Source organism: Astatotilapia calliptera, chromosome 17 (assembly GCF_964374335.1).
Source record: "Astatotilapia calliptera chromosome 17, fAstCal68.1, whole genome shotgun sequence".
NCBI classification, from domain to species: domain Eukaryota; kingdom Metazoa; phylum Chordata; class Actinopteri; order Cichliformes; family Cichlidae; genus Astatotilapia; species Astatotilapia calliptera.
The window spans coordinates 3,844,780-3,858,996 of NC_137438.1; the positions used below are offsets into that span (position 1 = coordinate 3,844,780).

The 14,217-nt window shown below is 45.0% G+C and overlaps 2 protein-coding genes across 4 annotated transcripts; both read left to right on the forward strand.

Moving 5' to 3' along the window:
* The first annotated feature begins 2,079 nt into the window (after window positions 1-2,079).
* LOC113009724 (neuroepithelial cell-transforming gene 1 protein-like) lies at window positions 2,080-6,248 on the forward strand. The gene is made up of 9 exons (XM_026148202.2): window positions 2,080-2,198; window positions 2,321-2,428; window positions 2,526-2,690; window positions 2,895-2,957; window positions 3,183-3,356; window positions 3,456-3,713; window positions 3,799-3,969; window positions 4,114-4,300; window positions 4,387-6,248. Exons 1-9 carry the CDS (start codon window positions 2,106-2,108, stop codon window positions 4,815-4,817), a joined length of 1,650 nt encoding a protein of 549 aa, XP_026003987.2. The 5' UTR covers window positions 2,080-2,105; the 3' UTR covers window positions 4,818-6,248.
* Window positions 6,249-8,240: 1,992 nt separating this feature from the next.
* Window positions 8,241-12,522, forward strand: LOC145421266 (neuroepithelial cell-transforming gene 1 protein-like). Of its 3 annotated transcripts, none has more exons than XM_080291328.1 (10): window positions 8,241-8,399; window positions 8,812-8,949; window positions 9,072-9,179; window positions 9,277-9,441; window positions 9,646-9,708; window positions 9,935-10,108; window positions 10,208-10,465; window positions 10,551-10,721; window positions 10,866-11,052; window positions 11,139-12,522. In XM_080291328.1, exons 2-10 carry the CDS (start codon window positions 8,857-8,859, stop codon window positions 11,567-11,569), a joined length of 1,650 nt encoding a protein of 549 aa, XP_080147454.1. In that variant the 5' UTR covers window positions 8,241-8,399; window positions 8,812-8,856; the 3' UTR covers window positions 11,570-12,522. The 3 variants fall into 3 exon arrangements, with proteins under 3 accessions (XP_080147454.1, XP_080147455.1, XP_080147453.1); XM_080291329.1 differs by having other exon boundaries at window positions 8,331-8,478; XM_080291327.1 differs by lacking the exon at window positions 8,241-8,399 and having other exon boundaries at window positions 8,679-8,949.
* Window positions 12,523-14,217: the final 1,695 nt, after the last annotated feature.

The following is a 14,217-nucleotide window of genomic DNA, read 5'->3' on the forward strand; positions in this document are numbered from 1 at the left end:
ATAGTATATCAGAAATCTGTTCACTATTTTTATTACAAATTATATCAGTAAGGAAGCTGACTAAATATTCACTGATAATTTATGGGACAGGGGTGGGATTAAATAAGTGTATACTTCTTCCCACTCCCTTTCAACATGTAAATTAATCAGAATGTTTTTTTGTATGTAATTTGTATAGTATATTTTTTTCTCTCATTTCTTTTCTAAATGTACTTGTATATTGTTCACATGTTGAAATAAATTACCAATCAATCAATCAATCAGGTCAGTCTTTTTTGGTGGACTCTAAAGGAGGGTCGAGAACACAGCCTGCACTGCCTTAAAGGTTTATTGTGTAGAAAAACTGGTTAATGAAGAGGTATCTGCAGTGGGAAGAATCAGCTCACTGAGCAGGAATCTTCTTCTGCCAAAGAGGAGAAGCACATTTTGGTGGATGTCATTGTTGCAGTGAAGAAATGTGTGTTATGATCTTAACTCTGATTGAGTTTCTTTCTGTACCAGATTTCATGGGGCAGTGGGTGACAGGCGAGAGTTTTCCCAAGATGTATGAAAGGCAGGTGAATTTTCGATAAGTGAAAACACAATTCTGCTTTCCATGGGAACAGATCAGCTGGGGTTTGGTTGTGAGCTCAGTTGGAGAGTTGCTGAGAAGCTGAGAGAGATTGACTGGGGTTATCAATAAGCATCAGAGAACCTCAATAACACATGCATTACAAAAACGATCTGACAATGAGTGAGAGCTCGAGCTGGTGCTTGCATACAGGAGGGCAATAAACTGGTGATGAAGAGGCATGTTGTAGAGCGGGAACCTGTCAGTGGACGGAGTCAAAGGTATGAACTGCCCAACTCCACTTGAGAGCAGAAGAGATAGGAGAGAAAAAGCCTGACCAGTCCTGGACCGTGACACCAACATTATTACAGAAATCATAAATGTTTAAAAATGAAGAACTTCTTAAATAGTCTTTCAAACCACGGTTTGCTTATTTTTAGCTTCTATGGGAGACTATAAATTATAAGTTAATAATTCCTTAAAAGCCTTACATTCCACTCTGCTTCTACTGCTGTAACTTTAATCATTGCATAATTCACAACCTCCTGTAAACATATACCTGCAAATATTACTCGCCCAAGTCTTTCTGCTTCCCTCCCTCCATGCACTTTAATCTACAAATCCGCCACTGTTCAGCAGTTCCCTCCTCTAAGACTAATCTGGGAATTCAAGTCACCACACACAATAACATTTTGTGTTGCAGTATGCGTTCTGCTGCTATGTTTTAGTATCTCTCCCCCTGGGGTGTGTAATGTGTCTTTTTCCCTCAGTGTTTTTCAGTTGTCTCATCACCCTCCTGTTCCTGAGGAACACCTGGGACACTTGTACAATGAACCAAGTTCAGCAAATCCAGGTTATCTTTACAATACCTGGATTCATTCATCTTATCTCCCGCCTAATCCTAACCACATGAAGCTGGTTATCGGCTCCATTAGCCAACCCAGTGTTTCCCAGTCAAACCATGACCAAGTTCACGTACAAGGGAGAGCTAAATAGCACCAAGAGCAATCATAGACACAGAAAGGTCTGCAGCAGCAAAGCAGTGTTTTGAGTGTGTATTACAAGATAGAAACAAATATTTATTTATTTATTTATTTAAATATTTGTCTGTGGCTTACAATGTAAACAGCCAATGCCACTGTATGAAATCTTTCACAATGTGAATGTGTGACGAGTGGCGATCAAGAATTAGAGGGTATGAATGAAGGAGGCTCTGTGTGCTGTGGACACATCAGAAAGGAAGTGACCATTATCCAGTTCTGAGTAATGAAAGCTGCAAACAAGCAGTAAACAAAGTAGAGATAAATGTTTTAAATGAGTTGAAGGAACCCTTCATTTACAGCAGGTACAGCAGTACAAGAAATCCTAAACAGTGGTTAGGAAAACTATGCAGCACGTAAAAGGTCATACTGGAGAGAGTTCTGTGGGACAGACTGGGGGAATGTTAAAACCAATGGAAAGAGGACAAGACCAAATGTTTCCAGTAGTCTGGATAAGTGGCTGACTAACAAGGAAAATGCATTATTAAAAGGATACTGTGTTTCTACTGAAAGATATGGTGGCTTACGATGAAGTGGGTAGCTTGGTGCCTATCAAACGGACTCTGCAAGTGACAGACTGCCAGAACCAGGCCAACAAGGAGTTAGAGGTGAGATGGCTGAAACTTTACTCTGTAAATGTTTGACCAGAGCTGCTGGAAATGAAGTCATAGTGTTATGATAGAATAACTGCACGACTAACCTCCCCTTCTGTTTTTGCCTCCTTCTGCAGGAACCCAGCAACAAGCACGTCCGTTCTCTCGGCAGGGTGACGTCGCTAGCCAACCTCATTTCTCCGGTAAAGAATGGGGTCTTCCGGCGCTTCGCCCAAACCATCAAGGTAAGCGCTCACAGCATCCAATGGAAACACAGCGCATTGGGGGGACAGGGACATCCCTTTCAACATGTCTGACATGTGGTGTTCTTTCTTTCTGAAGGCCTCTTTCTGGGGCGATGGCAAGTTGCCAGGCATGCCCCAGAAGCCTTGCAGCAAGGCAGCGGCCCCCACACCACCTAAAAGGAGGAACAGCACCTTATGGTCCGAGACATTAGACATCCACCAGAAAGGAACTTTCTCCACCAAAGAGATCAAGCGGCAAGAGGTGAGTCCAGGAGTCCAGGCAGGGATGAATTCTACATGCTTGCTAGACTAGTTCACATGTCTTTGTGTCAAATGGTTTAAATTGGACTAGAAGCCATTCAGCCATCTTGGCTAAGCTCACTATGGTTTAGGCTACGATATAATGACAACCTGATTTACATGTTTACTAAAAAAACATCTGTCTGTGCCTTCTCCCATTCCTCAGGCCATATTTGAGCTGTTTCGTGGAGAACAGCATCTGATTGAGGACCTGCAGCTTGCATGCAAGGTTTGTCATTTTAAAAGCTCTGAGGCAGCGGGAGTACATATAAAGCAAACAGATTAAATCAGTCTGGCAGGCTTTGAATGCAGCGCAGCCAGGAGCTATAAAAAGACAGGGATTGTTCCTCTGTCTTTTTTTTTTTGTACCCCTAAAACTGTTGACCAAGATATTTTTAGTAGCCGCTCCCAAAGCTCTGCCCAGATATTACTGATCACTTTGCTCCATCCACAGGCGTACCACGACCCGATGCTGAAGCTGTCCATCATGTCGGAGGAGGAGCTTACTCACATTTTCGGCAACTTGGATGCCTACATCCCACTGCACGAGGACCTTCTGGCGCAGCTCTCCAAAGCCACGGGGCCAGACAGGACCGTGGGCCAGATTGGGCAAATTGTTATTAGCTGGGTAAGTGTCTTTGACTTTTTGAGCCATCAAAAGCTTTTACGCTAGTAAAACCGTATTTTGAATTAGCAGTTAGATAAAGAGTCCCTCCTTCCTTTGCAGCTGCCCAGGCTCAATGCCTACAAAGACTACTGCAGTAACCAGCTGGCAGCCAAGGCGCTGCTGGACCAGAAGAAGCAAGACCCACGTGTGCAGGACTTCCTGCAGCGGTGCCTCGAGTCACCTTTTAGTCGGAAACTGGACCTGTGGAGCTTCCTGGACATTCCCAGATCCCGCCTGGTCAAGTACCCCCTACTGCTCAAGGAAATCCTGAGACACACTCCAGCAGAACACCCCGATGCTGCCAGCCTGCAGGAAGCTGTAAGTCCAGGAGACAAACTGGTTCAACACACTGATCCATCATAGTGCCTCTCCCATGTAATAATTAGGCTGCTTGTGTGTTCAGATCACTGTCATCCAGGGAGTTTTGTCTGACATCAACAAGAAGAAAGGGGAGTCCGAGTGCCAGTACTACATCGACAAGCTGGAGTATCTGGACGACAGGCAGAGGGACGCTCGCATCGAACGGTGCAAGAGTCTTCTGTGTCACGGGGAGCTGCGCAACAAGAGCGGCACGGTGAGCACAGCGCACACTTCCAAGTCGTCCTTCGGTGCTTCTCTTTGCATGTTAACACGAGGCTGCCGTCCCACATGAGGCGGGCTATGTGCTCAGATGATGCTCTGGTTTGAAAGTTTCTGTTTTTCCTGGAAATTCTTTCAGAAGCTGCACGTGTTCCTGTTCACCGACCTGCTGATCCTGACCCGCCTCGTCACCAGGAACGAGCGCCAGTGCTTCCAGGTGTACCGGCAGCCAATCGCAGTGCAGGATCTGGTGCTGGAGGACCTGCAAGATGGCGATGTCAGAATGGGCGGCTCTTTCAGAGGAGCCTTCAGCAATGCAGACAAAGGTAAGGCTCGTCCCAGAAAGTGTCCGCTAGTAGCCTGAGCAGCACTTTGCCCCCATTCCTAATGACGCTCTCTGCTTTCTCTGCAGCCAAGAACATTTTCCGGGTACGTTCCCAAGACCCGAGCCAGGCACAGTCACACACTCTGCAGGTCAACGACGTCTTCCACAAGCAGCAGTGGCTCAACTGCCTCCGTAGTGCCATTGCCGTCCACCGGCCTCTGAGCGAGCCCTCCAGCCCCAGCCCGCCTACAGGCAGCGTCCGTTCCAAGCGCCGCCCTTCCTCCGTTTCTGCCATCATCCACATGGAGGAAGCAGACGAGAACTACCCGCAGCCAGGCTCTCAGTCGGCCCCCGCCTCACTGTGCAACAGCCCCACCACTGCGTCCCCTTCGCCTCGCTCCCCGCCATCGTCCACGACGTCCGTGTCATCGACGTCATCCTCACCCACGACACATAAAACCAAAAAGGACAAGAAGGCTCTGTGTTCTTTAGGGAAGAGAAAAGAGGCGATGGTGTGAGGTGGAGCGTTGGTAGAGAACGTGGATGGACCTCTTTGTTTTTCCTGTACATAAAACAGCACAGCACATTTATGAGTGTCTGCGTGTTATTACAGCAGTGTTCTGTTACTGTCCTCCTTGGCAGCTATTTACCTTACTCCTCCATCCAAGTGCATCCCATAGAGACACAGTATTCTGGAGGGGGGTGCACGTGGTTCAGCTCTAAAAGGGAAGCATGACAAGAAGTAAACCCACGGTTCACACTCGGTGTGGCCAGTTTGCTGAGTTCTTGAAGAAAGAGTTGGTGCATCAGATCCTGTTTACTATAAAGTTCATATTTAAACATTCTTTTAGACCTTTCTTTGGGGGATAATACACTTTATATTTTCAGATCTATCCTAGTATTGTTTTAGGTATTGTAAAGCAGCAGAGTTTTAGCTGTTAGGGCAGGTTTTTGAACATTTGCCGATGTCAAGGTGAAAGACAAAAAGCCGACCCCTAAAAAGGTGAGGTGTACCACACAAACAGATTTCTGTCATAGTTGGGTTTTTAGACTGAGCAGAAGATGTCTTATTTTTATACATTCCTTAAATAACAGATGCTAGAAGCCAGATATTATTTTATTTTATTTACTACAGAGGCATTAATTTCATTCCAGAACAGATGATATGTCAGCAAAAAACCGTGATGAACTCATATCGCAGACGAGATGATGAGTTTTGTTTAAGACAAAATTTTGAACTGAGCCACGTTGGTTTCTTAAAAAGCTGATTCCTGAGAATGAGGCGGATCACTTTTCAGTGTAGGATCTTGCATGGAGCTTTAGTTGTGGACGCCGCTTGCACCTGAAGAGGCGGCATGATGTATGCAACTGTCCCGAGGGATGGGACTGAGCGACGATGAAAGTTGTTGAAGGCAGAAGAGAACGAAGACGAGAACGTTTAGGAAGTGAAACGCTCAGTGTGACATGTGTAACTCCCATCAACAGTATTTCCTGCTTCCCATTTGAAACCTTCCTGGGTAAACTGAAAAAGATTGTGCGGAGGCCTCATAAACCTGTGGAACAAATTGTCAAGCGCGTCTATGAGACGCAAAGTATTCAGAAGAAAAGAGAGGATGTCTGTTCCCGCTCCTCTTAAACGGCTTCATAAGTCTGGACCAATAACAAGTGATCTTGGAACTTTTAAGCAGTACAGAAAATACACTGATGGACAGACATGTGTTTCTTGCTCCATGGGAGATAACTGTTTCAATGTAGGGGGAACAATTCTTATTGTGGCAAACATTTTACAGGATTGCCAAGTTGTCAAAGCACTGTGTCAGGTCTTTGAAAACTGTAATGCCTTTTTCAGCTATCCATTGGACTCAACATGCCTTGGAATTTACTTTGTTTCAAATCTGTCTAAACAAATGAATCTTGTATTACTTGATGAATTAAAACAGAAAATGGTGCTTTTGCCACTGAAGTCTGGATATGTGGCATTGCCACTGCTGTACTAGTTGGCTTCTTTTTGCTTTCTCACCAGCATGCTACCATTTGCAGTTGTTGATTTTCTGGATGGTGGAGGTGCATCCATAATTCCTTGCAAGTGGTTTACAGGACCAGCGGAAGATTCTTGTTTCTGGCCACCAGGGAGAGTCAATATCAATAAGGATGGAGTTACTCCAGATGCAAACTGGTCACAGTACAGAGTTCGCATCTTGGGGAAAGCTGGTAAGAAGCATTTTTGTTTATTGCTACCAAATATTCTGTCATTAAAGACAGAACAAAAAATTTCCCTGTAATTTCACTAACAACATTTTGTTGATGTATGTCAAAAATTTACAGAAAACTATGAAAATCCCAGGGTGAAACTGCAGAGGTCTGAAGCAACCTCTGATCTGCAGACTGAGTCAGATTCTGGAAGCAGATTGGGAAAAGGGAAGCGGAAAAGGAGGTAATTATGTGTCTTAAAAACGCCTTAAAAGCAACAATTTATTGTGGTGATTATAAGAAAAACAAAAACAAGCTGACAGTATCTTTAGCAGACCATTGCTGCTCACCAGATTTAGATATGATCTTAAAATAGCACTTTGTAACTTTTTGACTTTTAAAAATCAGTTTTAGACTCCTTTTGATGCCGGACTGTACATTAATGTTTTTAGTTTGTAGGACTAACCAGTAACTAAATTGTTTGTGGGGTTTTTTAATATTTGTTTTCATTTTAAGGCCAGTGATCCAGGGCAGCACGGTGGCACGGTGGTTAGCACTGTTGCCGCACAGCAAGAAGGTCCTGAGTTCAATTCCACCATCAGGCCGGGGTCTTTCTGTGTGGAGTTTGCATGTTCTCCCCGTGTCTGCGTGGGTTCCCTCCGGGTACTCTGGCTTCCTCCCACTGTCCAAAGACATGCAGCTTGTGGGGATAGGTTAATTGGATAATCCAAATTGCCACTAGGTGTGAGTGTGAATGGTTGTCTGTCCTTGTGTGTTAGCCCTGCGACAGACTGGCGACCTGTCCAGGGTGTACCCCGCCTCTCGCCCTATGACAGCTGGGATTGGCTCCAGCACCACCACCCTCAACTCCTTCACCTGTGGTTTCACAACCAGTTCCAAGACAACTTGTACAAGCCACCAATACCAGCATGTTTGTACGTGTTCTAACCCTCCTGGAAGACATTAAGGAGACTCAGAGGATCCACAGTCGAATGCTACAGTCTCTCCTCAGTGCAATGAAGTAGTGGAAGGTGAGCTCCACAAAAGTTGCTGTTTTTGAAAATAAAATAGATAAAATAAAAGAAGTGATGTCATTTTCGCGGAAATGTAGTTTTTGTTTTTTTTTACCATCAGGGCCTCATGAGCTTATACTGGTGTTTTTAAAAGTTATCTTTGACTTTATGACTTTCGGTGTCGTTTCTGGGATGCTTAGGACTCATACTGCACTGCTGGAAATAGTTTATTTTGATGCATATGCTGCTTTTTTGCAAACTTTCAGTATAGTATTTATTTTCGTTTTTCCTGCAGTATATAAAAATTGGTGTATTTCAAAAATAAAACTATGAAGACACTCAAAATAAATTTCCTGTGGTGGGAAACTATTTTGTGCAACTTTTTTGTATTTACAGTTTTGAGGGATAAGCCTCTTAAATTTCTCTAACTAGAAATATATGTTAAAAAAGCAAAAACGATTTTCAAATTTTTGGGAGTTTATTGCACTTTTTTGCAATTTATGTAATTATTATTCACTTAATGCAGACATATTATTAAAATCTGGGCTATAATGGTTGTTTTGATGTATAGCAACTTGAAATGCTCCCAAAAATGGCTCCACAGCATGTAAAAATAGAATATAAGCTCTGGCAGACTTGGTTCTATGGTAAGTCTTAAAGGGTTAATGTTTCCATTAGCACTGAGAACTGTGTTGGTTGTCATGGTTTCTGTCAGTTAGGAGCAATGGTTGATATTTAAAATAACATGGATACCAATGTTTTATCTTTTTACTGTCATTCTCTCTCTGTGCAGTAGAATCATAAATCTTTATCATAGTAAGTTACTGTTTTAGTCTTTCAGCCCTTCACCAAACTGTCTTCACATGATAAGAGCCTCTGTCCTGTAGACGACTGAAGGTAAGGAGCTCAAGACTGATGGGACAAGATGAAAAAATCAACCTGTTTCCTGCCTCTGGCCCTTATCCTGATGAATTTGGTAAAAAGAAACAATGCCTCAGAGTATCCATCAGTTATTCAGCTAATGTATGTGCAGAACAGTGTAATTAATGAGCCCTGCTGCACAGATCGTGTCTCTCTTGGACATATTTTCTACTATTCAGTTAACTTTGGATTTAAAAGTAAAATCAGAAATCTGAACTAAATGTAGACGAATGTAACAAATGGTTTGTCAGTGTGAGGCAGAGTGATGAGGGAGCCCCATGCCAGAAAAAGCCAAACAGGGGGAAGGTGTATCTGTTCCGTCTTTTTACGTGCTTATAACTCTTGATTTTCTGCCACCTTTTTTCTCTCTGGTGTGGATTACTTGAAGCCAACTCGTGAGGATTAAAAGGATACTGTGTTTCTACTGAAAGATATGGTGGCTTACGATGAAGTGGGTAGCTTGGTGCCTATCAAACGGACTCTGCAAGTGACAGACTGCCAGAACCAGGCCAACAAGGAGTTAGAGGTGAGATGGCTGAAACTTTACTCTGTAAATGTTTGACCAGAGCTGCTGGAAATGAAGTCATAGTGTTATGATAGAATAACTGCACGACTAACCTCCCCTTCTGTTTTTGCCTCCTTCTGCAGGAACCCAGCAACAAGCACGTCCGTTCTCTCGGCAGGGTGACGTCGCTAGCCAACCTCATTTCTCCGGTAAAGAATGGGGTCTTCCGGCGCTTCGCCCAAACCATCAAGGTAAGCGCTCACGGCATCCAATGGAAACACAGCGCATTGGGGGGACAGGGACATCCCTTTCAACATGTCTGACATGTGGTGTTCTTTCTTTCTGAAGGCCTCTTTCTGGGGCGATGGCAAGTTGCCAGGCATGCCCCAGAAGCCTTGCAGCAAGGCAGCGGCCCCCACACCACCTAAAAGGAGGAACAGCACCTTATGGTCCGAGACATTAGACATCCACCAGAAAGGAACTTTCTCCACCAAAGAGATCAAGCGGCAAGAGGTGAGTCCAGGAGTCCAGGCAGGGATGAATTCTACATGCTTGCTAGACTAGTTCACATGTCTTTGTGTCAAATGGTTTAAATTGGACTAGAAGCCATTCAGCCATCTTGGCTAAGCTCACTATGGTTTAGGCTACGATGTAATGACAACCTGATTTACATGTTTACTAAAAAAACATCTGTCTGTGCCTTCTCCCATTCCTCAGGCCATATTTGAGCTGTTTCGTGGAGAACAGCATCTGATTGAGGACCTGCAGCTTGCATGCAAGGTTTGTCATTTTAAAAGCTCTGAGGCAGCGGGAGTACATATAAAGCAAACAGATTAAATCAGTCTGGCAGGCTTTGAATGCAGCACAGCCAGGAGCTATAAAAAGACAGGGATTGTTCCTCTGTCTTTTTTTTTTTTGTACCCCTAAAACTGTTGACCAAGATATTTTTAGTAGCCGCTCCCAAAGCTCTGCCCAGATATTACTGATCACTTTGCTCCATCCACAGGCGTACCACGACCCGATGCTGAAGCTGTCCATCATGTCAGAGGAGGAGCTTACTCACATTTTCGGCAACTTGGATGCCTACATCCCACTGCACGAGGACCTTCTGGCGCAGCTCTCCAAAGCCGCGGGGCCAGACAGGACCGTGGGCCAGATTGGGCAAATTGTTATTAGCTGGGTAAGTGTCTTTGACTTTTTGAGCCATCAAAAGCTTTTACGCTAGTAAAACCGTATTTTGAATTAGCAGTTAGATAAAGAGTCCCTCCTTCCTTTGCAGCTGCCCAGGCTCAATGCCTACAAAGACTACTGCAGTAACCAGCTGGCAGCCAAGGCGCTGCTGGACCAGAAGAAGCAAGACCCACGTGTGCAGGACTTCCTGCAGCGGTGCCTCGAGTCACCTTTTAGTCGGAAACTGGACCTGTGGAGCTTCCTGGACATTCCCAGATCCCGCCTGGTCAAGTACCCCCTACTGCTCAAGGAAATCCTGAGACACACTCCAGCAGAACACCCCGATGCTGCCAGCCTGCAGGAAGCTGTAAGTCCAGGAGACAAACTGGTTCAACACACTGATCCATCATAGTGCCTCTCCCATGTAATAATTAGGCTGCTTGTGTGTTCAGATCACTGTCATCCAGGGAGTTTTGTCTGACATCAACAAGAAGAAAGGGGAGTCCGAGTGCCAGTACTACATCGACAAGCTGGAGTATCTGGACGACAGGCAGAGGGACGCTCGCATCAAACGGTGCAAGAGTCTTCTGTGTCACGGGGAGCTGCGCAACAAGAGCGGCACGGTGAGCACAGCGCACACTTCCAAGTCGTCCTTCGGTGCTTCTCTTTGCATGTTAACACGAGGCTGCCGTCCCACATGAGGCGGGCTATGTGCTCAGATGATGCTCTGGTTTGAAAGTTTCTGTTTTTCCTGGAAATTCTTTCAGAAGCTGCACGTGTTCCTGTTCACCGACCTGCTGATCCTGACCCGCCCCGTCACCAGGAACGAGCGCCAGTGCTTCCAGGTGTACCGGCAGCCAATCGCAGTGCAGGATCTGGTGCTGGAGGACCTGCAAGATGGCGATGTCAGAATGGGCGGCTTTTTCAGAGGAGCCTTCAGCAATGCAGACAAAGGTAAGGCTCGTCCCAGAAAGTGTCCGCTAGTAGCCTGAGCAGCACTTTGCCCCCGTTCCTAATGACGCTCTCTGCTTTCTCTGCAGCCAAGAACATTTTCCGGGTACGTTCCCAAGACCCGAGCCAGGCACAGTCACACACTCTGCAGGTCAACGACGTCTTCCACAAGCAGCAGTGGCTCAACTGCCTCCGTAGTGCCATTGCCGTCCACCGGCCTCTGAGCGAGCCCTCCAGCCCCAGCCCGCCTACAGGCAGCGTCCGTTCCAAGCGCCGCCCTTCCTCCGTTTCTGCCATCATCCACATGGAGGAAGCAGACGAGAACTACCCGCAGCCAGGCTCTCAGTCGGCCCCCGCCTCACTGTGCAACAGCCCCACCACTGCGTCCCCTTCGCCTCGCTCCCCGCCATCGTCCACGACGTCCGTGTCATCGACGTCATCCTCACCCACGACACATAAAACCAAAAAGGACAAGAAGGCTCTGTGTTCTTTAGGGAAGAGAAAAGAGGCGATGGTGTGAGGTGGAGCGTTGGTAGAGAACGTGGATGGACCTCTTTGTTTTTCCTGTACATAAAACAGCACAGCACATTTATGAGTGTCTGCGTGTTATTACAGCAGTGTTCTGTTACTGTCCTCCTTGGCAGCTATTTACCTTACTCCTCCATCCAAGTGCATCCCATAGAGACACAGTATTCTGGAGGGGGGTGCACGTGGTTCAGCTCTAAAAGGGAAGCATGACAAGAAGTAAACCCACGGTTCACACTCGGTGTGGCCAGTTTGCTGAGTTCTTGAAGAAAGAGTTGGTGCATCAGATCCTGTTTACTATAAAGTTCATATTTAAACATTCTTTTAGACCTTTCTTTGGGGGATAATACACTTTATATTTTCAGATCTATCCTAGTATTGTTTTAGGTATTGTAAAGCAGCAGAGTTTTAGCTGTTAGGGCAGGTTTTTGAACATTTGCCGATGTCAAGGTGAAAGACAAAAAGCCGACCCCTAAAAAGGTGAGGTGTACCACACAAACAGATTTCTGTCATAGTTGGGTTTTTAGACTGAGCAGAAGATGTCTTATTTTTATACATTCCTTAAATAACAGATGCTAGAAGCCAGACATTATTTTATTTTATTTACTACAGAGGCATTAATTTCATTCCAGAACAGATGATATGTCAGCAAAAAACCGTGATGAACTCATATCGCAGACGAGATGATGAGTTTTGTTTAAGACAAAATTTTGAACTGAGCCACGTTGGTTTCTTAAAAAGCTGATTCCTGAGAATGAGGCGGATCACTTTTCAGTGTAGGATCTTGCATGGAGCTTTAGTTGTGGACGCCGCTTGCACCTGAAGAGGCGGCATGATGTATGCAACTGTCCCGAGGGATGGGACTGAGCGACGATGAAAGTTGTTGAAGGCAGAAGAGAACGAAGACGAGAACGTTTAGGAAGTGAAACGCTCAGTGTGACATGTGTAACTCCCATCAACAGTATTTCCTGTTTCCCATTTGAAACCTTCCTGGGTAAACTGAAAAAGATTGTGCGGAGGCCTCATAAACCTGTGGAACAAATTGTCAAGCGCGTCTATGAGACGCAAAGTATTCAGAAGAAAAGAGAGGATGTCTGTTCCCGCTCCTCTTAAACGGCTTCATAAGTCTGGACCAATAACAAGTGATCTTGGAACTTTTAAGCAGTACAGAAAATACACTGATGGACAGACATGTGTTTCTTGCTCCATGGGAGATAACTGTTTCAATGTAGGGGGAACAATTCTTATTGTGGCAAACATTTTACAGGATTGCCAAGTTGTCAAAGCACTGTGTCAGGTCTTTGAAAACTGTAATGCCTTTTTCAGCTATCCATTGGACTCAACATGCCTTGGAATTTACTTTGTTTCAAATCTGTCTAAACAAATGAATCTTGTATTACTTGATGAATTAAAACAGAAAATGGTGCTTTTGCCACTGAAGTCTGGATATGTGGCATTGCCACTGCTGTACTAGTTGGCTTCTTTTTGCTTTCTCACCAGCATGCTACCATTTGCAGTTGTTGATTTTCTGGATGGTGGAGGTGCATCCATAATTCCTTGCAAGTGGTTTACAGGACCAGCGGAAGATTCTTGTTTCTGGCCACCAGGGAGAGTCAATATCAATAAGGATGGAGTTACTCCAGATGCAAACTGGTCACAGTACAGAGTTCGCATCTTGGGGAAAGCTGGTAAGAAGCATTTTTGTTTATTGCTACCAAATATTCTGTCATTAAAGACAGAACAAAAAATTTCCCTGTAATTTCACTAACAACATTTTGTTGATGTATGTCAAAAATTTACAGAAAACTATGAAAATCCCAGGGTGAAACTGCGGAGGTCTGAAGCAACCTCTGATCTGCAGACTGAGTCAGATTCTGGAAGCAGATTGGGAAAAGGGAAGCGGAAAAGGAGGTAATTATGTGTCTTAAAAACGCCTTAAAAGCAACAATTTATTGTGGTGATTATAAGAAAAACAAAAACAAGCTGACAGTATCTTTAGCAGACCATTGCTGCTCACCAGATTTAGATATGATCTTAAAATAGCACTTTGTAACTTTTTGACTTTTAAAAATCAGTTTTAGACTCCTTTTGATGCCGGACTGTACATTAATGTTTTTAGTTTGTAGGACTAACCAGTAACTAAATTGTTTGTGGGGTTTTTTAATATTTTTTTTCATTTTAAGGCCAGTGATCCAGGGCAGCACGGTGGCACGGTGGTTAGCACTGTTGCCGCACAGCAAGAAGGTCCTGAGTTCAATTCCACCATCAGGCCGGGGTCTTTCTGTGTGGAGTTTGCATGTTCTCCCCGTGTCTGCGTGGGTTCCCTCCGGGTACTCTGGCTTCCTCCCACTGTCCAAAGACATGCAGCTTGTGGGGATAGGTTAATTGGATAATCCAAATTGCCACTAGGTGTGAATGTGAGTGTGAATGGTTGTCTGTCCTTGTGTGTTAGCCCTGCGACAGACTGGCGACCTGTCCAGGGTGTACCCCGCCTCTCGCCCTATGACAGCTGGGATTGGCTCCAGCACCACCACCCTCAACTCCTTCACCTGTGGTTTCACAACCAGTTCCAAGACAACTTGTACAAGCCACCAATACCAGCATGTTTGTACGTGTTCTAACCCTCCTGGAAGACATTAAGGA

What these genes read in the sequence shown, in the direction of transcription:
- LOC113009724 (XM_026148202.2), top strand. Translation starts at nt 2,106, where the DNA reads ATGGTGGCTTACGATGAAGTGGGTAGCTTGGTGCCTATCAAACGGACT. An exon ending in AGGCCAACAAGGAGTTAGAG is followed by an intron (nt 2,199 to 2,320) that starts GTGAGATGGCTG and finishes CTCCTTCTGCAG; the next exon opens with GAACCCAGCAACAAGCACGT. An exon ending in CTTCAGCAATGCAGACAAAG is followed by an intron (nt 4,301 to 4,386) that starts GTAAGGCTCGTC and finishes CTTTCTCTGCAG; the next exon opens with CCAAGAACATTTTCCGGGTA.
- LOC145421266 (XM_080291328.1), top strand. Translation starts at nt 8,857, where the DNA reads ATGGTGGCTTACGATGAAGTGGGTAGCTTGGTGCCTATCAAACGGACT. An exon ending in GCTTCGCCCAAACCATCAAG is followed by an intron (nt 9,180 to 9,276) that starts GTAAGCGCTCAC and finishes TTCTTTCTGAAG; the next exon opens with GCCTCTTTCTGGGGCGATGG. An exon ending in TGCGCAACAAGAGCGGCACG is followed by an intron (nt 10,722 to 10,865) that starts GTGAGCACAGCG and finishes AAATTCTTTCAG; the next exon opens with AAGCTGCACGTGTTCCTGTT.